The 27,384-nt window shown below is 43.2% G+C and overlaps 1 protein-coding gene across 1 annotated transcript in view; it reads left to right on the forward strand.

The window, feature by feature from the left end:
* Positions 1-2,272: 2,272 nt before the first annotated feature.
* Positions 2,273-27,384, forward strand: part of itpr1b (inositol 1,4,5-trisphosphate receptor, type 1b) — a gene marked incomplete at its 5' end in the record, with an annotated part of 112,687 nt that continues 87,575 nt past the window's right edge. The window contains 9 exons of the mRNA XM_080845460.1: positions 2,273-2,364; positions 5,538-5,608; positions 18,844-18,959; positions 19,711-19,797; positions 20,341-20,499; positions 24,933-25,031; positions 25,183-25,266; positions 25,667-25,813; positions 26,068-26,166. Coding sequence (XP_080701586.1) covers positions 2,273-2,364; positions 5,538-5,608; positions 18,844-18,959; positions 19,711-19,797; positions 20,341-20,499; positions 24,933-25,031; positions 25,183-25,266; positions 25,667-25,813; positions 26,068-26,166 — 954 coding nt within the window. The remainder of the gene's footprint in view (positions 2,365-5,537; positions 5,609-18,843; positions 18,960-19,710; positions 19,798-20,340; positions 20,500-24,932; positions 25,032-25,182; positions 25,267-25,666; positions 25,814-26,067; positions 26,167-27,384) is intronic.

Here is a 27,384-nt window from a genome sequence, read left to right on the forward strand (position 1 = left end):
ATAATAACAATAATGTTAGGATGGCATAGCTTGCCTGAACCAGGGATTTACACGGAGGCAGTCGAACGAGGTAGTTCGATAGGAGCGCCAGCGCTTGAACAGTCAGTAAGTCAACCGGTAAGCCCCTTTTGCGGCCTCCGAAAATAAACGATGCCACCTTTACTATGTTATCTTAATAAGGCTAGTGGTTTGTTTTGGTCGGAGAAGGCACATAAAGACAAAAGTGTTGAGTCCTTCTGTAGGGAAATTCAATGTATAGCAGTGTGACTGTAGTGGGAAAAAGTTAATGAAAGAGACCCACTTTAGACTAACCGCTCCTGTTTCAGGGGAAGTGGTCGCGCAGCATCTTGACAAGTGACGCGTCGCTTACAAGCATGTTGTCAAACTTGCACGCGCTGGCAGCCTGCATGCGGGCAAGGTGCTAAACCATGTAGGACCTAAACGATTTCTTCACCTCTGTCACAGTTGACAATTCAGCTGTTAAGGCCACTGGATTAGAAGGTTTAGAAAATATTTCTAAACAATACGTTTCCTCCAAAATACTATGAATGCTATTTCAGTTGATGTTAACAAAGATCCAAATACCCTTTAACCTTTGCTGGAGCTCTGACCACCGAAAGGTTTCTTACATTTATTTTGTCTTTCTTTCCACGTGAATGTATTCTTAAAATCCCATTATATAATTTTCACTTTTTGAAGAAAAGGTGTAGCATAAAAGTAGACATTTGCACTATGCTGTAATATCTGCTGTACTTGCACTCATTTACATTTCTATATACACTCTATTCCTGAATGAATTCCTTATCCTGTCCAATTTCAATATATAAACTAATCAACTGAAGAATTTCAACAATTAACCGTACTGGCACTAGGGATACAAGCGTACAGCGGGCCCTCGGTTCGGTATGCATCAATCATTTTTGGGCCACGGTAACGGTATGGTTTCGGGATCTTTATATTTCAGAAAAAAATTAAATCACCCTTTAAACAATTAACTATTTCATTTGCCTGTATACATAATATCAAACTCAGAAAAATGGCATGACTGACTAGGCCTGGTTCCTGTTTCACTTGCTCTCGAGGTCAACTATCAGTGGAGACACCAGATAGGATGTCCGTGTCAATTTGTTTTCAATCTCTCTCTCTGTGATGTTCCATACAGCTGTGGTGCTGAAATGTGTGCGGGAGGGGACATTTCATTTTACCCCAAACCCCCCCATCAGGTGACATAATCCAGAGTCTGTAACCACCAAATAGGGCTGCAAATCTTTGGCTATAAATACTCCCAATTTTGTTATTACATCCACCAAGGAGGCCATGTATTCGGTGAAGTTTGTTTGTTAGTTTGTCTGTCTGTAAAATGGATTACACAAAAAATACTGGCTTGGTTTCCATGAAACTTGGTGGAAAGGTGTAGCATAGGCCAAGGAATAACTCATTACATTTTGGAGCGGTTCTGACCCACAGCCATTACGAGATGCAGCATTTGACCTTGGCGGAGGTCCGCACCCTCTAGTTGTTGGAGGGCGATAGCAAGAGATTGTTGTGTTTTTGTTAATGAGTGGACTTTCCTTGCTCCACCTGGAATACGGCCAAGTTGGAGCTGAGATCATTCTGTTTTTAGTTCCCCCTCTTTTCCCCAGCATCTATTTGCATACTGACCACAGATCGGCTCCAGGGAAATTTGACAAGCTCCAGAGACGTTTTGTGGATCTGAATATACAACTTGCCTGGAGTCTGCAGTGCAATAAGCATGTTTTGGACAAGTTTTAGAAAATAACAGGCATATCGTAATACTGTTGATCACGTATGCATATTAAACCATAGGGGGCGTATCGAATGGTTACACCTAATACTGTGTAGTACCGTTGCATCCCTTATTGGCTCAAACATGTGTTCTTGTTTGTCAGGCACCATACAGTGACACACACTTTACAACATTGTGTTTAACCTTTGCAGATTGAACTGGCTCGCCACATAGGCACAGCAATATGTTGTTATGCTGTCTTTATACGTCTGTGAAAGTCTTATTTTCTTTTCCAAAGGCGCACAATCCTGAAGAAAATAAATCCTCTCCCTCAGTGAACAGTTTGTAAACATTGCACATGTGCTGTGTCCCAGATTGAGTGAATTCAACAGATTGCCCATAAGTTATCCTCTCCCTGTTAAACACCAAACCAAACCAAACACACAGATACGGGAACAAGCTGCATGATGACACCACTTTGTTTTCCCATCTTCCCCTTGCAGGTGCAGTCCAGCTCGGAGAAAGATGTCGGACAAGATGTCTAGTTTCCTCCACATCGGGGACATTTGCTCCCTGTATGCGGAGGGGTCCACAAATGGATTTATCAGTACATTAGGGTAAGTGCAAACACTCTGCTTGCCACCCGAGTCTTTGACCCCCCTCGTCTCTACCCCTCTCTCCCACTATGACTGACAAGTGCTGAGAAACACAGAGACACTGAAAGTGTGACTTCGCTGAATTGATCTCCTGCATAAAGTCACTATAATAAAGCAGAGCCAGTAATGCACACTTGACAGGAGGGGATGAACCTTCCGAATCATAGTTTAATTCCACTCTCTGATAATCCCTCTTCCTTCAAAAGTCGAAGTGACAGTTTCAAGCCTTTTCTACTAACAAAGTCAAATCCAAACTTTATTAAAAAAAATTTCAGTGTAGTGTAGCTGATATATGTACTGTGAAGTGTCATCAGTGCCGTTGTGATGGCTAAGGTGAGAGACAGGGAAGGTGGTGCAACCGAAAGAATCGGTGAAACCGATGGCCAAACGAGGAATGCGGTAAGGGGAGTTAAAGCAGGCGAAACAAGTGAGCATGAAATAAGAGAAGAGCGGTCAAGAGTAAAGAGAGTTAATATGTAGTCAGCAAGAAAAGGGGCTCTAACTGGAGAGTGTGTGTTTGGGGCGGAGTGCTAGAGGAGAGGAACAGGTTCGTCACGTTTGAACGCTTTTGCAGGCTAGGCTGCTCAACACCGATTTCCTTTTATTGCTCCTCCATGCAAAGTGTGTCAGCGACACTCTAAAGGAAGTAGCTGCAGGGGTCCTCAGCCACAGCTGGGGTCACATTACAGGAGCCTCAGAGCATGAAATGCTGTGTGTTACTCAGCTGACGTCATCCAGGCGCAGATGTTCCCCCCCCCCCCCCATACCGGTCTCCCAATCAGCAATCTTGTCTAAACTTCCTCACACGGGAGGTAAGCCTCACAGTGGGGAAGTGTCCTCAAATCAGAGACACTCCAGGCTCTTGATGGGTCCTATCAGTTCTGGGGCATCACAAGGATGTCTACATCACGTGTGAAGCTGAAGCGTGCTGACTGAGTAGCCTGTTTCATGGGAATGATGATTGGCCCACCCTTTAACTGAATGGGTACTTGTAGCTGATCATCCTAGTAGTCATGCAACAGCTTTTTTGTCAGGTGAATGGGAATGACTGCAGTTTTTCTTTTGACCCTTCTGTCTTGTCTTTCTCTCATTTACTTTATTTTCTGGCAGTGTTTGTCTTTTTCCGATCTTGCATCCATCCATCTTTCTATCCATCCATCATGCATGCCCTTTCTGTACCCTTTTTCTCCGAGCTCCGTCACTTCCTGACACACACAGATACCCCCGCCCTATGCCATCTCTCTCTCTCTCTCTCTCTCTCTCTCTCTTGTTCTGTCTGTTTTTCTTTCAGTCTCCTTTACATCAGTGGCAGCTTCACGTCACCCGTCCATAGCAACGAGTGCCCGTGTCGCTTTCAAGACCACCACCTTGACAGTGTTCATTTGTCATGTCGTCTGCCTGCCACTGTTTTCCTCAGTAATCACCACCTCCCCCCAACCCCATCCCCATTCCTACCCCCCCCCCCCCCCTTCCTTCCCTGCTGCTGATGAGATGGTGGTTGGCATTGATTAGATTCGGGAGGAGAGAAAGGGAAGGGTCAAGAAAAGGCGGCTATTTTTGGAATTATTTGAAGACAAGGTGTTCTGTTGTGCTCTTGTGACACTGACCCTCCGAGGGACGAGCGCATAATATGCCACCTGGACCGCAGCTGGTCCGGGGGATACACACACACACCAGCTTGATTGGCTGACAGACTGACTACTGTCCAGAGGCCAGGGCAGAGCTGTGTAAATATAGCCCTTCTGTACTGAAGCTGTCTGTCTGAAGCCTCCCTCCACTCTGTTTGAGACACACACAGGAAGAGACAGAGGCCCTGCAGCACCGTTATTATGTGTGTTTTGGAAATTGCTACCTGTAATTTATGGCAAATACTGCAGACCCTACAAAGCCTCTGCACATATCTGCTATTGCCTGTGTGCCGTAATATCCTGTGGAGGATAAAATAGGTTTCATAAGTTTCTTTTACAGGCAATCTTCACCTACAGAATACAGAGGAACTGTATCCTTATAGAAAACAAAAAGTGTTGCTGATGTCTACCATCCGGTAGCTCCATCCTACACACGGAGTCTAAAAGTGCACCACCTTCTATATTTATCAGCACCATTGAACTGTATTAATGGATCTAGTGTTGGTTTTGTGAAAGATTCCTGTGGCATGAATTGCTTCTGTACACTTCCTGTGCAAAGAGCTGATGTAGACTGCTGCGGCTGTTTATTCTCTGCTGTCGTCCTGTTACAGTATTTTTCCATGTAACAGGGGATTCTCTGAATATTATGACTTTAAAAGGTTGTCAGCATTTGCATATAGTATTTGACTCCCATCACCAGAAACCAGCTTGTTCTGTAACTGAGGGTTAACCCAGGTTAGATGGTGAGACATTATTACTTGAATAGATTCCGCTTTTGTGCTGATAAAATCTTTTACACGTACTCATAGGGAAACCTATGTGACCATGTCACCGTTTATACCGACGGTGAGCTACTTTTAAACTGCTCTCAGACATTCTTATTTGAGCTTAAGCACAGACTTAAAACAGTTACAGAACACATTCTGAGAAGTGAAACTTCCCTTCTGCTGACCTCGGTTGATAAGGGGATTTATGTGACAACACGGAAGTACTCTCACTGCATGTCATTCACCCTCTCCTACCACCATCACCACAGCCATGGCCCAGTCTCTAGGGGGTCTCTTATAGTCCCTCGTAAGTGTAGAATTTCCCTCCCGTCTGCACTGCCGTCTTATCCATTTGTAGTATGTTTGCAGAAGTGCTGGCTTATCCCTGATGTTTAAAGCCACGCTTTGTGAAGAATGCTGTGGGAAGTTATAAGCTGTGTGTCTGTGAATTTTGGATGAGGATATTTTTAGATCAGCTGTCTCTCGACAAGATGGTATGAAGGGCACCTCTGTCAGGGAGGAAGTTCATCACACTAGAACTCAAGAATGCAGAATGTTTTTACTGAACTCTTTGCTATCATTTTTTCACTGAAGCTTATCTCGGTATGTGCCACGCTTGAACGTGTAGGCTTATGATTTAATTGTACCCAGTCAGTTTCTATAAATGTCGTTGAGATGTAAGGCAGTGTGTTTCTCTTATTCACTAACAGTAACACCCTATCCATGCTTTTCCCCCCAGTCTCGTGGATGACCGATGTGTTGTACAGCCAGACACAGGAGACCTCAATAACCCTCCTAAGAAATTCAGAGGTAAGGAAAGCATTCCTCTTTCTCCCTCATGTTCATTTGGAGAAAGGAACAGTTCCTCGGCGTGAAAATGTCCAACTTGTCACCAAGTGCCTAATGCATTTTAACATGAGCGTGAAGGTGTATCAACAAGGTAATAAGCTGTGTCACACACCTGCACTGGGCCCTTGGGTGAATGACAACGAGCTTGCTGTTTGTGGCCTTCATTTATGAGACTAGCAGACCATCGTGCCCACTTCGGTTGTTCCTTTCATTTGATTTAAAAGGCTTTATTATATTAGTAGTAAATATAACGTCTCAAAGATACTGATGCTGTGACTTTAGTCATGGTCATTATTTCCATTCAGATGCACCGGTGTAAGCTGTACAGTGACCGAGGAGAAATGAGTCTCTGTTCACTGTATACCTTCATGTACTGCAGGACTATATACATTGGGCCCTAATTTTATTGACGGGCAACAAACAAAGTAAAAAGCTACAAGCAAAGCTACAAGCAAGGTCCGTCACACATGAACTAAAGCTATCGTGGTTGCTTTGTGCTGTCCCATCCATGTTCGTGCTTATGATCTTGCTCATGGTATAAACAAAATGATTTTGTTAAGTTAATAAATTAGCTTAAGTTAATGTGCAGCGGACTTTGCTCACTGGTCGTTGCTTTTCTAGTTGCCCATTAAAAAAATGAGGGCCTATTGTCTTCATCTAGCAATACAAGCTCTCTAGGCCTATGTGTTGTATGGACATGGGATATCATATCTTAAGTCTGTTGGGATGTGGAGAGGGGACCTGCTGTACAGCGTTGTGAAACCTTAGCCTGTATTTTCAAAGGGAGTGCAGCTTCACTGATGCTAATTAACCTTGCATTCACCTGCCTCCCAAGGCCAGGATGTGGTAACAGCTATGCAGCAGTGCGCAGTTGGTGGCTGGCGATAGGAGGTCCTGTGGTGACAAGCTGGTGGGTGTTAGCTCTCCGAAACTGTACCCAGCAGTGCCCTTTGTTTATTGAATCCACATGAGAAGCCTCTCATATCACTTAGCCAAGTACAATGGGCTGGCTTTATTGTTTCCCCCTTTCTCATTCCATTTTTAACTTGGCTCTTGAATGAACTTTTGAATGATGGCAGCCATATGCACTTTGGCAGAGTGAGTCTGAAGTGGAAGAGCGTATTGATAAATCCTTGTCCTGGTGGAGAGTTGAGCTACCGGGGGACCACAACAGCTGATGAAATACAGACTAAATCTTGGCTTCCACTCAGTCACTGAGGACAAAATGACCAGCATATAAAAATGTACAGACATTTTGTGATTCTTCAGGTTGCCTGTGCCCATGTTGGAGCATTAGCTCCACTTCCTGCTAATGTAAGCAGAGGGACTTGCATTAGGAGATATCACTGTGATGAATGACCCAAGCACTCAGCGGAGTACGAGCAGCCTTTCAGTTATGGAGAGGGCCTGTTAATGTAAGCCCATTCAAAAGTCCCCATAAAATGGTACTGTGACTTTACTTGCTGTGTCCCTCATTCTGTATTCTATCCGTTTTATTTATGTTTTGGATAATTGCGCCAGGACACCGTAACTCAGTTTCCACTTAGGTAGATCCATTTGGCTTATTGTAATTGCAGCTATTTGAGACGTTTGAGGCATATTTCAGCCATGTATGGGTGTCCTTGCTCCATGATTTGAATACCTGAAGAACACTGGCTACAACAGTGAGAGTGGGTTATACTTTTTTCTGTATTGCATAAGTGGCCCACCAGTTTCCTATGAAAGTAGTGAATGTGTTGCCTCAGTTCGGTCCGCCTACTTGGAGCCATGCATGTTGATGTAAATTGCCTTCTGATTCATTTTGAGTCGAGAAAGACCTAGACTTGCTGTTCTGATTCAAGGATTTTCTGCATCAACCTTCAGCACAGACAGTGATCATTACCTCGAAAACAATGTCCCATGTGTTCCTAGGAAGTGGCGTTTCTTTGTATTGACAGCTGTAATGTTACATTGCATTACACACCTCACTATTTATTGTTGTAACTTTGCTGATGAATTTAGAGCTGGACGTTCTTGTTCAACATGTTTTTCTGTTGTTTCTGAGCTGAAGTGAGAGACGAGTAGGCTAACCTCTAATGTTTTCTTTTACATATGTCATGAGTTTCTGTGTTGAAACTGTTTCTTTTATGGGATCCAAACCCATTTGAAGCAGTGGCAGTGCAAGTTTACAACAGAAAACTGAATCCAAACACTTGGCATGAGCATTTACTGTTGTAAGCAGGCTTAGCATTGTGTCACTCTAAAAGACGCACAGAAGTGGTGAGAGTTTCACACTTTTCTTGTGAAACACAGGCAGTTGAATGGATAATCGTGAAATGAGCTGTACTTGCAAGTAATGTAAACAAATGTGCTTTTGTTGTTGTATATACATTTATTTGACTTTTTAGTTGCATTAACAAGAAGACAGTCTTAAAGAGACAGAATGCAACATTTTGCCACTTTTTGAAGCATGTTTCTTATGTGCAGCTATTATTGGTCATGGTCATGAATCATCTTCAAATCCATTTTCTTGGCATATAGGCCCAGTCATATGCAGGACAGATAAAGGTTCCTGTCGTTCCAGCTATCTGCAGGGAATGCACTATGCAGTTCTGTGGTCCGGGTTGGACCACCTGGCAAAAATGTGGGCCTACAGACAAGAGTCAGTATGCCAGAAAAAAAGCCTTTTCTTAACTGTGCTGTTTTTGGGATTTGGAAGAATCAGGCATGCCTTTTTGGAAGTTAGATTGCTAGCTTGTGACCACAACTCCTTACTTTTTTTTTTTTACCCCTGCAGTCCTGGGTCTTTGTAGTGCAATATCTGTTTCTTGAATGCTGTGTCAGCATATTGTCATCCAACTCCATGTTTCATAAGCTGTATATACAGAGAGCCTTAAAACATAATGAGATTTTGACGTGAGATAAGTACTCATTAAGGTTCAAATATAAGCTATATGCCAAGAAATGGAGAGCTCAGACTCTAAATACCCTCTGTGTGTCCTCCAACTGTTTTTATTTATTTATTTATTTTGAAATAAGTCACAAGCTGCTCTCCACCCTTTGGTTTAAAAAAAAAAACACTTAGCATCTCTCAAGAGTTGTGACAGAGTGATTTTAGCACGCGGTTGACTCCAGAGATTAAGCTGTTGTTGGAACGGTGTGTGTGTGACGTCTGATGAAATAGCAGCCCATTGTGTTCTCCTGAAAGGGCATCGGTAAAACAAATGACACCCTTTATGGTTTCGCTATCCATTTATTTCCTGTACTGAAAATGGGCTTGGATTGCAATTTGGCCCATGTGATCAACTGGGGAAAAAAAACAGTTTTGCTCTAGGCTTCTTACTTGACTGGTCCTTTGAATCACTGTTGTTTGTTTGTCTCAAGCACTGTGGGGTGTCATCCCAAGCATGTCTTTGTAGATTCTCTCTTTGCTCATGCATTACACTAATGCCATATTAAAACAAGAATGGGAGCATTCAGAGACTGCAAACCTCCGCCTTGTGACCTTGACCTTTGACCTTGACATCTGAAAATCGAAACAATTATTGCCATTATATTACCCAATCTCCCCACAAAGTTTGATGGAAATCGGTCCATGCGTTTCTGCGTAATCCTGCTGACAAACAAACAAACAAACAAACAAACAAACATACAGGGGTGAAAACATAACCTCCTTGGCGGAGGTAATAAATCTAATGTGAGACCATTTGCTTCATTTGAGAGTATTAAAATGTTCTTATTTAAAAGTCTAAGTCAAATCACAGAATTGGGGCTTCATTAATCAAATTGACCGGTGATGGGAGTTCATTTAGTTGTTGAGTGTTAGAATGGGGATCCACTTGGTCTGTTCAGTCTTTCTGCAATGTCAAACTGTAGTGGCCTTTAGCTTGGGAAAGGCTTTACAAAACAGCAGGCTACATCAAAGGTTGCCTTTAAAGCCCGACCACCAAGGTCATTGCACGGACGAGCATGAGTAGCCATGCGACCGGTTCCAGATATCCGTGTCACGTCCTGCCGCAACTATCTGAGACAAAGTGCTTCTCTGATGAGCACAAGGCCCTGGCAAATGTCCAGAGCAGGCCTTTTCATAAATTACTTTTGGAGCGAACTCCAATAACTGTGTGGGAATTATATTCTGAAGTCAAGGTCGTACAAATTAAGTGGGTGTTTTTTTTTTTTCTTCTTCTTCTTCTTCAATTATAAAAATGTCCCTGTTGCTTATTTTATCAGGACAGCTTTTGTCCTCTGTATTGGCACCTTCACTTTCAACAAGTCTACTTTATCATGGTTAGGAACATTATGCTGTGACACCTCTGATGTTGTGTGTGGTTTAGTGTATACCACTAGCTTTAATTTGTTAATGGCATAATGGCTTTGTACCGTTCCCTCAAGGGTCACCCATACATGTGCACGTCATGGAAAGACTAAGATTTCCCAGAAGACTTGGCTTTGTCTTCTTTTGATCTGTTTTGATCATTTCCTACCAATTGTGTATTTCACAGATGGAGTGTTTTGTGTACACTCCACGTGTGTGTTTGTGTGTGTGTGTGTTTGTGTGTGTGTGGCTGGCATCCTCAGTTGAAAAATACAGGGATGATTCACCATTTTTCTGAGCGGTGCCAGGAATCATTTAAGATTCAGTGTTTTATTATCCTCTGAGGGTTTCGTTTGGTGGTCAGAGACTGCCTTGGAAATGGCCTTCAGATTGACTGATGGATCAAGCAGTTCCTGGAGTCTGTTGTGTTTGTTCTGCTGTTGTCTGTCAGTATCTCAGGAGATAAAAGCATTTTCACACACATGGCCACTTACTGAGGTTTGGTCTATCTATGCCCCCACATCCCAGATGTGTCCAGTGAGTAATTTAGCAATGAGAAACATAGCAAAATAATGTTTTTGACAGGCGAGAGAAATTTCCCTTCCGCTTGATCGCATACTTCCACCCTCTGTGGAGTTCCCAAGCCTAACACCTTAACATTCCTGAACTTTCTCTATGACTATTTTTAGAAGTGGATCCTCCGTGGAGGGTTTCAAACAGAGTCGGCGAGGAAGGTCTTGAGTTCTGGTGCTCCGGCTGTGTTTGGGGAGACAGTGATGGCTGGCAGGACAGATGCTCACACCGGGCCGTATTCTCCCATTCATGTCCTTTTCCTTTCTTGAATGCCTCTGGTTATCCACGTTTCAATCACGCCCACAGCGCTAAATTTCAGAATGAAGGCAGGCTGAGAAAGAGGTGTGATCCATTTAAAATAAAATAAAACTAGATCACATCCTCGTTTATTTTGGCTGTTGGGAAAGCATGGAACATGGATTCTCGCATTACTTTATGAATGTCATTAAAAGCAAAAACATAAACCAGACAATTATGTCTCACATTTATTACTTTGCATTTATGTAAATTGAAGCATCTATGTATCACGTAAACCCAGCTATTAAGTTAATTAACCGAACAACACGCACTAGGCGTGGAGGTGTGGAGATTCATTATTTAAAAATCACTGTTGAGGAAAAGGTACTTGATATGCATGTTCTAAATTCCCAGCTTCATCTAATATTGCTAATATTAAGCACTCAATAGTAATCGAGAAATCAAACACCTTGCCACCGATGAATGAGATGTGCATCATACCAACCACCCTCGGAAACAACGAAGACAGAGTGCAAATGATTTTGTGAAAGTTTTTCGTCCAGGAGTCTGCACAAAGAATACACCACCATATGCATAAAATTAAGTAAAATGAACCACTATTTGTCACAAATCTTTGTTTATTTACAATCAATAAATTGTTTTTGAGAATTGATGCAGTATCACAAAATACAATAGCAGGATACTCAATACTTTCTTGTAGTTGAACACATTATTTACGGGGCTTGTTCACACAATCATGTGATTAAAACGTTAATGTTAGGCCTATCTAATATTGCACTGTTGATGAAAATAGCAACATTTAAGTAGTTTCGATTTTGTAACATTATTTGTAAATTAGAAACAGGCCTGCTGCCTACTTCAAATGCAATATGATGTTTCGCCTTTTAAAGTTTTTTACTTGCGTGCAAGGGAAATTCACGCTCACTGTGAAGCTGTGGTTGTCTGAAAGGGAATACTGGAAACAGTGGGACTCCCTGATTGGTACAAGCTTAGAGCTTTTCCCCCGCTCCAGTAGGGCATTTTCTCCACATGACCCATGTCCATTTCTCAAGAGCTCTCATGCCTTGTTTGGTAACAGTGTTGAATGGTGTCAGAGTGAGAGAAGATGGACAAAAATGTTGTATTTTTCTTGCCTTTTCTCTTTTTTGGGTTTGTTTCAGTGGTAAAACATGATCTCAGATGGTGCTGAGAAGCAATGGCCAGAAGCAAGTGAGAGCTCAGAATTTTTTTTGTATAAAAACAAAGGCTGTTGTTATACATTTCAGGGAACGGTTTTGAAGACAGATGGCAACAAATTGTATGGAAATCTCCATGATGAGTGGCCTTCCCACTGCCTGGCATCGACTGGAAATGAGTCGTGCATGGAAATGAGGGTGGGAAGGTCCAGATTTGATCAGATAATCTGGCTCAGGACTTTAATGTGCTCCAGTGTTTCACTTGTAAGCCGAAGTTATATCAGACGACCTCTCGGGTGACATCACATGCTTAACGCCGTGTTTAATTTTTTCATCCCTTAATTGTAAGAGAAAAAAGTCATCAGAAATGGGTCACTGTTTTTTCTTGCATTGACAGTGTTGTATTATTTTCTTTTCAATGTGGAATTGCTTTCATTTCCTGATGGCATTAAGAATACCTAAGTTAGGTTCAGTTTAGTTTAGTTCAGTTTTGTTTGTTTACATTACAGTTTTACTCAGGGGCCTACAAGCCCACAAATCAGTTGGTTGACGTCATGGCTTTTTGTATGAGACCTTTTTGGTAAAAGTGGAAAAATGCTGCGTATGACTTTCATTCTCCTACTAATGAAATGCAAGTAGATTCCATTCCAGTGGTCACAGCCCTGACCTGAGCAGGACCCCTGTGTTGTCTGAATGTCTTGGTTATTTTACTGCAGACTTTTACATGCCGTGACATCCACGTCTTCATCGGAGCTTTAGGCCAACAGCAGCTTCGATGCTCGGTGCAAACGGTAGCAAGTAGAGCATGTCTCTGTCATCAAAGCTCCAGCGGTTTCATGCTCCGACTGTCACACCTCTTTTGTAGTCAGAGAGGTTATGTTGGCTGTGCAGCTAGCGGAAAACACAATAAAGTCTAGCAGTTCCACTCATGCCCTTCTGGAGATGGGATTTATGTTTTTGTTTGTTTGGAATCTTCATTCTGCCTTTGGCATTCAGTCTAGCTGTGTTTTTCAGTTTCTAAGTAGGTCTCCAGTGTTACGCCTCAATTTTCCGAGGTCCACCCTACTGGTCTTGGAACCGTGTCAGGTTAGGATTACAGACAGTATCTTGTCTGAATAGCTGATACAGTATGCAAATGTTAGGGAAAGTTCCCCGCTGCCCTGAATACGTTTATGGTTTTAGCATAACACCATAGCCTGCTATCAGCTCGGCTTGGCTTGCCCTGCATGCAAAAACGGACCACAAAGGCGGGCTTCACTCATGGCGCTGTAACGCCACATCATAATGCCTTTTCTAACTGACACTGGCTGCAAAGCAAGCAACAGTGCCTTCAGCACTCAAGTAGCCTCTACTGACCCTCAGAAGAGAGAGATGGCACTTCACTTAATGCATTTAGAATGCAGTTAGCGTCAGTAACAGCCAGTTCATGTTGCAGTTAAATTGTGTTGTGCATAATATGAGTTGAAGATCAATATGTTCGAATTAACAAATATGGATGTCTTAGGGGAAAGAAGTTTTAATCTACATGGGCTTGATGCAGAAATACAGGAAAAGCTCAATATGGAACAGCTTTTCTTTCTCACGATTCCCTACTCATTGTGTTTGGTGTTTTCTCCCAGACTGTGACTCTTGAGTATGTATGTAATATACATTAAACAGTGAAACCTATTTCTAGCATTCCAAGGAAGTAAATGGTAGAAATGTGATCGTTTATGATTCTATCAGTCTTCATGGGTTCTGGTGTCCTGCTGCACTAGCACATTATTTACATAAAGAAAGGTGTACTATACTGTCGCAAGACTAAGTGTGGTGTCAATGTAAACATAACACAACATATTTTCTGCAACAGTTAAATGGTAATGGTAAAGGACTGACAATATATTATTGTATATAATTTATTATTGGGTGTGTCAACACGTACACATTCATTCAAATCAGTATGACCTCATGCTTTGAAAGTGTTTTTACACACACGCACACACACACGCACACACACACACACACAGACACACACACACACAGAGACACACACAGAGACACACACACACACACACACACAGACAGACAGACACACAGAGACACACCCACACAGAGACACACAGACACTTTTTCCCCTCTGTGTCAATGCAGACATTCACACAGTTTTTCACATGTAGATCAACAGGGCTGTAGGGCTGGCAGCGCCTTATCTCCAAGCAGTGTGCTGTGAATGAGTTCAGATAAATCTTTAGATCCACGGCAAGTATTAATAGCCCTCTTAAGCTATTTAAAAGGCCGAGTTTCCAGGGAGCTTTGTCTTGGCTTTCAAAAGCTCGTCTTCTTTATGCTGATCTCAGAACAGTACCGCACCGTATCAGCCGCTACTGTTGTGTCCCTTCAGGTAGCGCTCACAAGTTGTAAACATAAAGTAGAGGACACCAGTTGTGGTAGAGCGCACAGGTTTGAACATAACACCATGCGTTACAAGGGTTTATATCATAGCTTCTCAAGTGTTTTGACATGCCTCCCAGGTGCCGCTACACTGTAACCCTCCAGCTCACCATCCATGTAGAATAGTCTCTGATGCAGTGGTTAACATGGGATGAACACAAGCACATTCTTCAGTACCCCTTGGATTATGCGTTTCAGTGATTCCGTCTGTGCCGTAACCATACAAGGTTTAGGTCTGAAGCATGCCATGAAAGAATCCCAAGCAGCCAATCCAGTTATAGTGTGATGTGTTACCCAAGCCTAGCAGAAGATTATAATTGTCAGCTTGGAGTGTGAAGTATTTGTGTAGTCCAGGGAGTTTGTAGAAATATTCAGGAAATAGCCTAGTGTAATATTGTGTCAGAGGAGGTGTCTGTGGTGTGTTTTGCAGTTCCATATGCACCGATAGGGGTTAGGGATAGGGGCAACCAACAGGTTAAATAATTAAACTCAATTTGTCAAAAAAGGCGTCTGCAAGTCATTGCCCTCTTTATCTAAAGTTGCTGTTTAAATTTAATGTTGACAACCAATGTCTCCACCACCCTTGGCCATAGCCTACTCCTCAAGTCGTGTTTTAGTTTCATGCTTAAGATTGCACACAATGGTTGGTTAAGAGCTCTCGCAACAATTCTGCTTGTTTGAGTACAGTTTGGCATCTTCAGAGTCTTCATGCAAAGTTACCTGCTTTCTTACCTTGATGCCTGCTTAAGGTGCTATTAGCTAACAGTTTAGATTAAGTATTACTTGCCGTAGCAGTGGGAATTGATTAAAGCTTCGGGGAAATTGGATTTCATATGTGGATGTAACCTAAGTTCAAGCAAGAAGGAAAACAGTTAGGAAGGACGGATCCCAAATTCTACCTGGCTAACTCATGGATATAGTTTACCCTCATGTTCTTCTCAGTTATCTTTGGTTCTAGTTGGTCATGTTTGATTCCACATAAACCTTCTGGAGGTTTGTTCCTGCCCAAGTAAACTGGATCTCGTCATAGTGTCAAGTGATCAGATTAATAGGCGCTTTTCCACTGCAGGAAATCTGGGCCCTTTCCAGGTTGTGCCAACATTTACAGGAATGTTGCCCTTTCAGCCTCTCCGTTTCCATTGCAGTGCAGGAACTACGGACCTACAAGTGATTTAGTCTAAGATTTTGCGCTTCGATTGCACCGTCAATTCCGAGCACGACAAAATAATGATATATTCCTCCAGCGGCAGCGCCAACATTAGACCTTTAAACCACATATTTTCCAGATAATGTTCGGATTAGGCTACCTCAAGGTGCTAACTCCTGATTAAATGGCTCCATGGCAGCTGTAATTACTTGATACATTAATATACCTGCCACCACTATGATTAATTAAAGCCTGTATTTCAGCTGACATTTTGCTTGAGTTTATTCAGTGACTGCAGCCTCAACCAGCTAACAATGTTAGCTATAATTTATTTTGCTGTATTCATTGCGTAACGACTGGTAAAGTAAATCTTGCTGGTGTGATAAATGGTCCTTGTTGCTGTCTTCGACTCATGTTAGAATTAGCCAATTAGCGTCAGCCATCAGTGCAGGTTCCACCCAGCAGTTTTAGGGCCTTATAGAAGTACGTACACTGTACTTATTTCACCCCGAAAACAGCCCTGAAAGAGGTCATACAGGGGCAGTTCCTGCATCGGAAAACCACCATATGAGACCTCTCCTTGTGTAGCTGCATTTTCTAAGTGGATACTGCTTAAATGAATGTTATTGTTGAACAAGGTCGATCTACCCATTTCAGATTTCAGTCATCTCTCATAACTAAATGGGTTGGCAATGAGCAAAGTATTGCTTTGGCATCAGTAATGAAATGAATAAGAAACATTGCATACTATTCAATTTCAGGTTTTGTTAGTGTCGTAGTGTCGCAGATAGAAAATATGTAGCTGGCGTGTAAAACAATGTTTTTTTTGTGTGAAATAAAATAATTATCATTACACTGTAAGATGGAATTAATTAATTAGGTTTTGGAGAAATCATGTTCGTAGATTCTCCTTCCTTCAATCATTTTTTCATGACTGCAAATATCCTCTGTAGATCTCATTTAATTAATGATCACTGAATCCTTTTGTCAACTGAATTATACCAGTATGCATAATATTTGAATTTGAGTTCTCAGAAACAGCTGCTTCTTTCTCCATTGCTTCCACAATCCCCACACTAGCAAATTAGGATGTGCCACTGTACTGTCAGTGTGAAGTGTTTATTCGTGCTTAGTCACAGCCTGCATCTCGGTGTCACAAAATACACTTGACTTGAAGCTAAATCAGTTTGATGAACAGAGGGCTTGTTTAATTATCCACCTATTTATATAATGAGTTAACTAGTTGGCTAATAAGTTAGATAGTTAGTTACGTTGAGGCAGTGCAGAATGTTACCTGTGTATTTTTTTATCATTGTACGGTCCACTGACTTCCTCCTAATGGCTCAGTGACAGTGTATACTCTGTAACCCGTTCTAAGCATAGGGTTCTAGAAAGTTCTAGAGTTGCCTGGTTCGGTCTGGCATTCAAATGGCAGTGATAGCCTTAGTCTGCTATTGGATCAGGAAATATAATGGTATGCCAATGCCCTATTTACAAGGTAAAAATTCATCTATTCATCCATAGTGCTGACTCGTTGTTAGCATCTCTGGCCTCATATAATTGTCAGACTTTAACGCACAAGCGACACAGAAAACACGTGAATACATGGAGGCGACGCAGGACACACACACACGCACACGCAGGCCTGAGGTCGTTTGTGAATTGATCTACTGCATTTATCCCATCCCGGACTGTCCTTCCTCCAGGACCCCAGGAGCAGTGGGCAGCCTCTAGGCGCCCGGGGACCAGGTGAGATGAATCGTCTGTCTTGGTCTGGGACCGACGCAGAGTGTTCTGTTGCATGTTTTTTCCGTTGGGGTTCTAAGTGGAGGAAACCCCTTGTGAACACGGGGAGAACATGCAAACTCCACACAGAAAGGCCCGGGAGATAGCCATACCCATGACCTTCTTGCTGTGAGGCGGCAGTGCAAGGCCCTGAGCCACCGTGTCGCATATCTTGGACCCTCCCTCATTTCCCCTCGCCACTCTCATCCCCTTCATCAAGGTCACTCCGCTTTCTGTTCTCCTCTCTCCAGCGCTCGTCTCTGGGCTCTGCGCTCGCCCCCTCCACACACTCCACCAACCCCCTCTTTGCCCTGATTCAAGTACCCATCCCTCTCCTCGGTCCCATTCTGATCAGGGCAGCAGCTTCAGACCCAGCGACACTAAGAAGCTAAACAAACTGATGAAGTCGGCTGGATCTGTGCTGGGGACTACTCTGGAGCCCCTAGAGACGGTTGTTGAGAGAAGGATGTTGAACAAACTGCTCAACGTAATGGGCCACACTTCACATCCCCTGCACGATCTACTGGTCAGACAGCAGAGTGTATTCAGTTGGAGACTCCTTCGACGCCGTGGTATAAGGACCGCTACAGGAAGTCATTCCTGCCTACCGCAATAGCAATATAGAATGGCTCCCCTCTGTGCTGGGAGAGGAGGCTTATCCTCTGAGTGGAAATACACAGTGCACATTCTATGTTTCATTTGCACAGTTAGAGCTATATCTCAAATTCTACTATTTTATTCCATTTATATTTTATTTATTTTATCTAGTAGTAGTTTGAATATATATACATTTCTTTATATTGTGTGTTTTTTTTATTTTTTTTACCAAACTCGGTGTCTGTTTTTGTGTAATGTACATCTGTTTATCTCTCTTTTTCTTTCCCTTTCCCTCGTTCACTGACTCTCTGGACAGCTAATCCCAGAATGCTTTTGCTCTCCTGGCCGCCTCCCCCCCCCCCCCTCCCCACCAAGTCACTGGAGCAACTATATATAGCCCTGTCACACACAATCATGCTCTCTCTCTCTCCGTGATACTGAGGTAGCCCAGCCTCACCCAGCCCAGGCCAGCCCTCAAGCATCCATCAGCCAACTGAGTCTCACATGATTACAACCGGTGTGGTCAGATTTATGTCCGGTGTGTTTTGAGAGCCCCAGGCCTTTGTTCCACCTCCAGGGGCTGTGTTCATCTCACTCTGCAGTATATGCAAGGCTCTCTGAGTCTTGCGAGGAATAATCAATGAGCTGTGAATTCATTTAGGTAAAAGCACCCGTCTCCTCTTGAGAGGAGTTTGTTAAATGGTGCCGCTATCAGCATTATCATCAGGCACGCTCGCTCATTGGCATTTGTTTAGTGCACCTGTTTCTTTATTCACTTGACTGAGCTCGTAAACCATTTTTCTCTCTCTCTCTCTCTCTCTCTCTCTGCCCCCCTCCCTTGTCTCTCCCCATCCCTCTCTCTCTCTCTCTGCCCCTCCCTCCCTCTCTCTCTCTCTCTCTCTACCCCCCTCCCTTGTCTCTCCCCATCCCTCTTTAGACTGTCTCTTCAAGCTGTGCCCTATGAATAGGTACTCGGCTCAAAAGCAGTTCTGGAAAGCAGCAAAGCCAGGGGGCAACAGTACAACAGACACAGTGCTGCTCAACAAACTGCACGTGAGTGACTCCAGACTCCCACATCTCTGTTGAAGCCACTGATAAATCCCACTGATAAGTCACAAAAGCCATGCTGTCAGCCAATGAAACAAGGAGCAACTGTCTTAATCAGGTTCCCTACCTTAAGGACAGCTGTTATGAGTGTAGGTGTAATCTGATAATGTTACAATGAAGTATTGTGAGGCTAGGCAATGTCCAAGCCTCTTTATTATCATGTTACAATGAAGAATGATGAGGATAGGGAATGTCCAACCCTTTCGATTATCGTAATAATCTATCTATATACCATAGAGACCATATAGATGTATCTGTATGTCTATTGTGTGTGCAGTATGTGTGCATTGTGGAGGTTAGTTCAGTACAGTGTAGTGTTTTAAGAGCATTACACTGATAAATAACTATTGTAATCATGGCGATATGGGATAATGGGATGTGATGAAGTTATTGAAGTCACAACGTAGCTACATATCAGAATGAATTGTTAAGGAAGGAATGAATGTGTAAAACAGAAACAACGGTTTGCACCAAAAAGTTCTCATTTACTGAGTGGAGAATTCATCCCTTAAACTTGAATGTTTTTTTTTTGCTCTGCATCAGCAGTGTTTTGATTTGTCTTTTTTTCTCCCTCTGTCTCTCTCTCTCTCTCTCTCTCGCTCTCTCTCTTCTTCTCTCTCTCTGTCTCTCTCTCTCTCTCTCTCTCTCTTCTCTCTCTCTCTCTGTCTCTCTCTCTCTCTCTCTTTCTGTCTCTTAGCATGCTGCCGACCTGGAGAAAAAACAGAATGAGTCAGAGAACCGAAAGTTGCTGGGCACAATCATCCAGTACGGCAACGTCATTCAGGTAGCCAGAGCACTCCTACATCCCTTGGCAGGCCCAAGTCGAGTGCTCCGATGTAGGCGTGATGAGCCTTTTGTTGGAACTGAATTTGTGTACGAATCGCATTGGATTGTAGTCAGTATCAGTGTGCAGCGATAAACTCAAGCTGCATGCATGAAGTCATCCTCATTTAGCAAATGGCACGCCGCACCTGGCACCTGGCACAAGGGACATGGAGCTGGAGAGATTAAATGGCCGTGTAGCCTCAGGTTGGATAGACGCCATGCCATTAGTGCTGTGGTGATGATACACATGATGCATTTCAGTGTTCCAAATCAAGCCTTATTTTTATCTTGTGCTCTCTCTCTTTCTTTCTCTCTCTCTCTTTCTCTCTCTCTCTCTCTCTCTCTTGCTTTCTCTCTCTCTCTCTCTCTGTTTGTGTGTGAGAGAGAGTACTTGTGTGCATGTTTGTATGCATGTATTTTTGTTTGTTTGTGTGGGTGTGTTTTGATTGAATCTCTGTGTGTAAATGTTTGTGTGTCTGTCTGTGCACCACATCAACTTCAGCTCCTGCACTTGAAAAGCAATAAGTACCTAACCGTGAACAAGCGGCTGCCCGCCCTGCTGGAGAAGAACGCCATGAGGGTGACGCTGGACTCCGCTGGCAACGAGGGCTCCTGGTTCTACATCCAGCCCTTCTACAAGCTGCGCTCGATAGGAGACAGCGTGAGTGCCGAAACCAAAATGAAACGCCCCCTTCACTTTATGTTTAACAGTGGAGACAGACAGCGTATTTTATAGCTTAGCGCAGATACGGGGGGGCATTGGTTGGTGTCAGTGTGAGAATGTGAACTGGACTGGCACTAAACTTTCTTGTCTAGACAGCATTAACAGCCCTTTTAGAAATCGCACTGATGGAAAGTAGCTGTCCTTTTTTATCCAGTAGTCACACATTTGTTGAATCCAAGGAATTGGAAGTGTGCGTGTGTGCGTGTGTGCGTGTGTACGTGTGTGTGTGCGCGTGTGTGTGTGTGTGTGTGTGTGCGCGCCTGTGTGTGTCTGTCTGTGTGTTTTAGGTAATTTATTGAATCCAAGGAATTGGAAGTGTGTGTGTCTGTCTGCCTCTCTGAGTTGTGTGTGTGTGTGTGTGTGTGTGTGTGTGTGTGTGTGTGTGTGTGTGTGTGTGTGTGTGTGTGTGTGTCTGTGTGTGTGTGTGTGTGTGTGTGTGTGTGTGTGTGTGTGTGTGTGTGTGTGTGTGTGTGTGTGTGTGTGTGTGTGTGTGTGTGTGTGTGTGTGTGTGTGTGTGTGTGTCTTGATTGAGTCCTTATGTAAGCTGAGTGCGATGACTGGGCCATAGCTCCCTGTGAGAGCTGTGTGGAGTGTCAGAGCTCCTGGGGACAGTGTCCCAGCTAAGACTATTAACACCATGCCCTCTGACCCTGACCGCACTCACACCTCCAACCGCTTAAGCTTAGGCTGTATAAATAGCTGTCACTGGAGAGCAGAACCACGTAGAAATATTAACAGAAAAAGGTTGTGAACAAAAGCAGGTTTTAAGAAGCATGACGGAACACAATCAACACTAGGGGGCGCAATGGTGTGCACAAATATGAGCATTTTTGCTACTCAGCCCAATAGCACAATCTTTGCAGTTATGGTGCGGTATGTTTGCCAGTGTGCATACAAAACATGCAAAGAGAACAAAACTACTTTTTTATTCCCAGTCGTCCGGACCACTTTTTGACCAATCACTACTATTTTTGTACATTATTATATTATTGTCTTTTTTATTATATAACTACTGCATGAAGGCCTTGCAACCATGACGTTTTGAGTCTAGCACATGAGACCAAAGACAGAATCAGAGTTCTTTTTATAACCTCCTTAGTTGTGTGCTGAGCCTTGTTTATTAACAGTTTTTTGTCCCTTCTGAGTTTTGGCCTTTGGAGCAGGTGTGTTTACTTACATGCTTAGTGCTTCATCATCATTCATCCATTCAGACTCTTCACCAAATATCACGCACACACAAGAAACCAAACATTGTTTTAAGCTATTAGGAGTTGACAAACACATCACTAGTACAAATTATAAATTAAAAAGTAAATAAATGAATCTCTGAAGATATTTCACCGTCTTCACTGATATACTATAATTTCCCAACAGTTAACCAAGGTTTAAACACTAATTTCGCAGCCCTGCGGTTAATACTTTGGCTGGAAGTTAGTACCGCGCACAGTAACTCTGCCTGGTAGAATGGGTCTTTCTTCCTCTTTTACCTACAAATCCCATTAATGTATAAGATTAAAACAATATGGGATAGAACACATTTTCATTCACTTTCAGTCTTCCATCTATCTATAAATCCAGGAATCTCTGTGTGTCTGTCAGTCTGTCAGTCTAGGGCGTATCTCCCTGACGCTAGTTCCGTTAGTTATGAGATTTCGCATGTAGCTTACGATTTTGAAGATTTTTGAATTTATAGTTCGCGAGATATTTGTATTTTACCGTTTCCCGTAGGAAACAATGGGTTATCGTTTCCCGTCCGTCACAATCAAACAATATACGCGTAGTAACTATACTGCCTTCACTCAAAGTTCAGAATACCGTTGGATATGAGGTCCGCATTCAAATTCTTCTTGGTGAACAGATACAGACTTTTGCTCAGGTAATCTTAAGACAGTGATTGATTTGATCTATTCGTTTATTTTTAAGCTTCTTTATATTAAGTTTCAATGTAATGTAGCTTACGCATGTCATGAACCTGTGCATCCTTGATTTTGAAGATTTTTGAATTCATAGTTCACGAGATATTTGTATTTTACCGTTTGCCGTAGCCTACGGTGCAAACCCATGTCACTGTTGTAGCGATGTAGTCTACTCCACTCTTGCGTTGTGATTTTGATTGGCACCCAGCCTTTTATTCATACACTCTGACAGGTTTAATGAACACAGAGCAAAGGCGATCACACACAGTATCTTCCGAATGACAGCCTCTCCCAGCCAGGGTAAATGCAGACTGAGGTTTATAATATTGCAATAATGAGAAAACAAAGTACAAACGAATTACAACAGATACATCGGGACACTTTTTTGTGAATGATGTCATAGTCATAGAACAATCGTCGTCATAGATGTTACCCCCTACGGGCACTGCACTAGTAACATTAAAGAAAGGGGTGTGTGTATCCCCACCCAACTGTAGCCTATTTAATGGGACTAGTGCAGTGCCCGTAGGAATTATGCATTCTGTAGTGTTAGCAGACGTAGGTGTAGCTGTTGGGTAGTGTAATAGCAAGACATATTTGCACTCCACATAGGTAGGCTACAGGTTACACTGAAGTGTTATTGTGATGCATGTTTCCTTTTCATTAAGAAATGTTTTAATGTTAGCCTTTTTGGAGATATACCAACAAATAAAGTTTGAGATTATGTAGTGGATGCAGTTGAATATAGATGTCAACGTTGCTGTCTAAACTATGAACTAAATGTCATAAAGTGTCATGAAATAGGATCACTTCTTTATTGTAAGGGTAAGTGTAGGGTAAGAATGGTCATGCAGTTGGACTCAAATGTAGGTTAATTTTATTGAATGTATGTAGCCTACTGTACTGTATGACTTTGATGATGCTAGCTTTGACAGCCCACTCTCAGACAGATCGTAAGCTAATAAATGTCCTTACAATGGGAACACAGTTTAAATACTCTGACTGGAGATGGCGTTACTATCCCCCACCCGAATTCAGTGCAGGACTGGGAGGATAACATGACAACGTGGGCCAACATAATTTACAGCGAGATTTGCGCTGACTGGAGATGGCGTTACTATCCCCCACCCGAATTCAGTGCACAGTGCACGTTCGATGCACGTCAATAGGCTAGCTAATTTCACAGCAATTAACGTGAACAGGTTAAATTTACTTACAGATGAGCAGGCCTACTCCAGACGTCGAAGTGTGTGTTCATCGAAGTGTGTGTTCCTCAAGAATAGCCTACACACTATAGGACATTTTACGGCAAAATCGCTGGTCTATGTCACAATGTATTGGCTCCCGTTGAAATGCATTGGGTTTAGAAATCGCGTCGCTAAACCCAATGCATTTCAATGCACGGCAAACGGTATACTAATAAACAATATGAATATTTTTGATGGATTACTATTCCCTGTCTGTTAGATGACTGTACAACAGACATTACTTTGAAACTTAATATAAAGAAGATTGTGACGTCACTACCCATAGTGCCGACGGGACGGGAAACGATAACCCATTGTTTCCTATGGGAAACGGTAAAATACAAATATCTCGCGAACTATAAATTCAAAAATCTTCAAAATCAAGGATGCACAGGTTCATGACATGCGTAAGCTACATGCGAAATCTCATAACTAACCTAACTACCGTCAGGGAGATACGCCCTAGACAGACAGACACACAGAGATTCCTGGATTTATAGATAGATGCTACGGAGCTCAAACCTCCACGAGAAGTGTGTAAAACCTGCACGTCTCACGCCAGTCAACCTAGCTATCTTTAGCTTAGGGAACTATCTTAGCAGTTGGTAGTTGTTAGCGTGTGTAACATGAACTCATTTTATCATGAAGTGAATATGAACTCATGTTAATATGGAGCTGGACAGGCACCCAGAGGGTTTGTACCTATCGTAGCTTTTTAACTATCCTAGCTATCTCTAACTTTGGAATCCATCTTCACAGTTGGCAGCTGCTAGCGTGTGTTAATATGAACTCATGTTAATTTGAACTTGGGGGTTCCCTGAGGTTTCTACCTTATCCCATTATAATCTGGAAGGAGACTGTAAAATCAACATCAGCTATCTATTCATGAATTGGAACTCTGGCATAAATATGAATGAATGAAATATAAATGGCATTCATATTTAAAAGTTTCCTCTAGCTAGCTAGCTAGGATTATAAAATTGCATAAAATACTGTTCGGTGTATATACGGAGTGGTTTATAGTCGGTTTTATTAGGTGTTTCTGTTAATGTTGCTCTTGACAACCTTACGTTTTGATCCCGCTACCGTTTACAACTACCTTGACTAGGTAACACCTCAGTGTGTCTGTGTGTGAGTCAGGCGGATGGAATTTATGTTGTCTGTCTAGTTGAGGACACCCTGATGACTGATGAGTTTGTATCTGCAGGTGGTGATTGGAGATAAAGTGGTCCTTAACCCTGTGAACGCAGGCCAGCCTCTACACGCCAGCACTCACCAACTAGTGGACAACGCAGGCTGCAACGAGGTGTGTATGCTGGTTTAGAATCTACATACAGCCTTGTTAATGTGTACACACACACACACACACACACACACACACGCACACACTTTCTCACTCAGGAATGTGTGGGGGAAAGAATGGGTGAAAGAATAATTCTACATTGCTTCCTTCTCAGGTGAACTCTGTGAATTGCAACACAAGTTGGAAAATAGTTTTATTTATGAAATGGAGTGACAACAAAGAGACCATACTCAAAGGGGTAAGTTATGGGATGTGATCAATGCCGTTACTTCCAATACAACTTTTGGTTTTTAAACGGGATTGGTCATCACTGTTCTCCCTCTCCCTCACTCTCACTCTCACTCTCACTCTCACTCTCACTCTCACCCTCACCCACTCTCACTCTTTCTCTCTCTCTCTCTCTCTCTCTGTCTCTCTCACCCTCACTCCCTCACTCTCTCTTTCTTACCCACTCTCTCTCTCACTCTCTCTTACTCACTCACTTAAACTCTCTCTCTTTCTCTTTCACTTCCTCTCTCTCTCTCTCTCTCTCACTTTCTCTCTCTCTCACACTTTCTCTCTCTCTCTCTCTCTCACACTTTCTCTCACTCTCTCTCTCACTCTCTCTCTCTTTCTCTCTTTCTCACTCTGTGCTTCAGGGTGATGTAGTGAGGCTGTTCCACGCTGAGCAGGAGAAGTTTCTCACGTGCGATGATCACAGGAAGAAGATCTATGTCTTCCTTCGCACCACTGGCCGCCAGTCGGCTACCTCTGCCACAAGCAGCAAAGCATTATGGGAAGTAGAGGTGAGTTCAGCACTGACATCAGCATTTGATTCAGTTCACGCTGTGTGCCTAGTTCAGTTCTAGGTTCTTACCACGTGACTTTGTGTGTTATATTTAGTGGTTCAGTAGATGCTTTGGTCGAGGCAGAATCAGATTTTGCAGGTGCTTGTGTACTCTGCTAAACCTTGGCACTACTTGCATCGTGCCAAGTCGGTCATGTTTGTAGCTTTTTTTACGCGTTCAGTGTGTCCCTCTGTGCTTCCCTCCTGCCTCAGGTGGTGCATCATGACCCCTGCCGTGGCGGAGCCGGCTACTGGAACAGCCTGTTTAGGTTCAAACACCTGGCCACAGGCTGCTACCTGGCTGCTGAGGTAAGTGAGGTGTTTGGTGGTCTTTTGGGCATTAACCCCCCAACCCCCCCCCCCCCCCCCCCACACACACACACACACACATACACCCCCCGGCCCCCCACCCCCCCTTCCTTCCTATTGCTCCCCTTCAGGCTGTCCCTCTTCACTCAGCCTCCCGCTTCTAAGTAAGTTTCACCTAAATGCCTTAGTGGTGATATTTGGTAGCATTCAGGACCTCACCCTCACCCTCACCCTCACCCTCACCCTCACCCTCACCCTCACCCTCACCCTCACCCTCACCCTCACCCTCACCCTCACCCTCACCCTCACCCTCTCTAACTCTCACTCTCTCTCTCTCGCTCTCTTTCTCTCTCTCTCTCTCTCTCTCTCACTCCCTCACTCTCTCTCTCTCTCTCTCGCTGTCCCTCTCACTCTCACTCCCTCCCTCACTCTCTCACTCTCTCTTACTCACTCACTTACACTCTCTCACTCTCTCTCTTTCTCACTCTCTCTTACTCACTCACTTACACTCTCTCACTCTCTCTCTTTCTCACTCTCTCTTACTCACTCACTTACACTCTCTCACTCTCTCTCTTTCTCACTCTCTCTTACTCACTCACTTACACTCTCTCACTCTCTCTCTTTCTCACTCTCTCTTACTCACTCACTGTCACTCTCTCACTCTCTCTCTTTCTCTCTTTCTCACTCTCTTACTCACTCACTTATACTCTCTCACTCTCTCTCACTTCCTCACTCTCTCTCAGGACAAACGTGATTCTTTCAGAGGTTTTGGACCATGCAGTGCGACTAAAACATTCACTCTCTGTCTCTCTCTTTTTGCAGGTAAACCCAGACTATGAGGAAGAGTGTCAGGAGTCTCGGTCCTCTGTAAGTAAGCCTCGGGGGTGTGTGTGTGTGTGTACGTGTGTGTACATGTGTGTACGTGTGTGTACGTCTGTATGTGTGTGTACATGTGTGTACGTGTGTAGGTTTGTGTACGTGTGTGTACGTGTGTGTACATGTGTGTACGTGTGTGTACATATGTGTACGTGTGTGGGATCCTGGCTTTCTCTAAATCCTGTGGTGGGTTTGTTTCTTTCTTTAGGTGGGGGATTTTATTCCCTTTGACATGGAGGTACTGTGATGTAGCCTCTTGGTGCATGTGTGTCCAATCAGTCTGCATCTCTGCATACTCCTTTATGCTCTACTAATATGTAGATTCGCTTCAGCCCAGTGCATTGA

Source organism: Sprattus sprattus (genome assembly GCF_963457725.1).
Source record: "Sprattus sprattus genome assembly, chromosome: 10".
NCBI classification, from domain to species: Eukaryota; Metazoa; Chordata; class Actinopteri; order Clupeiformes; family Clupeidae; genus Sprattus; species Sprattus sprattus.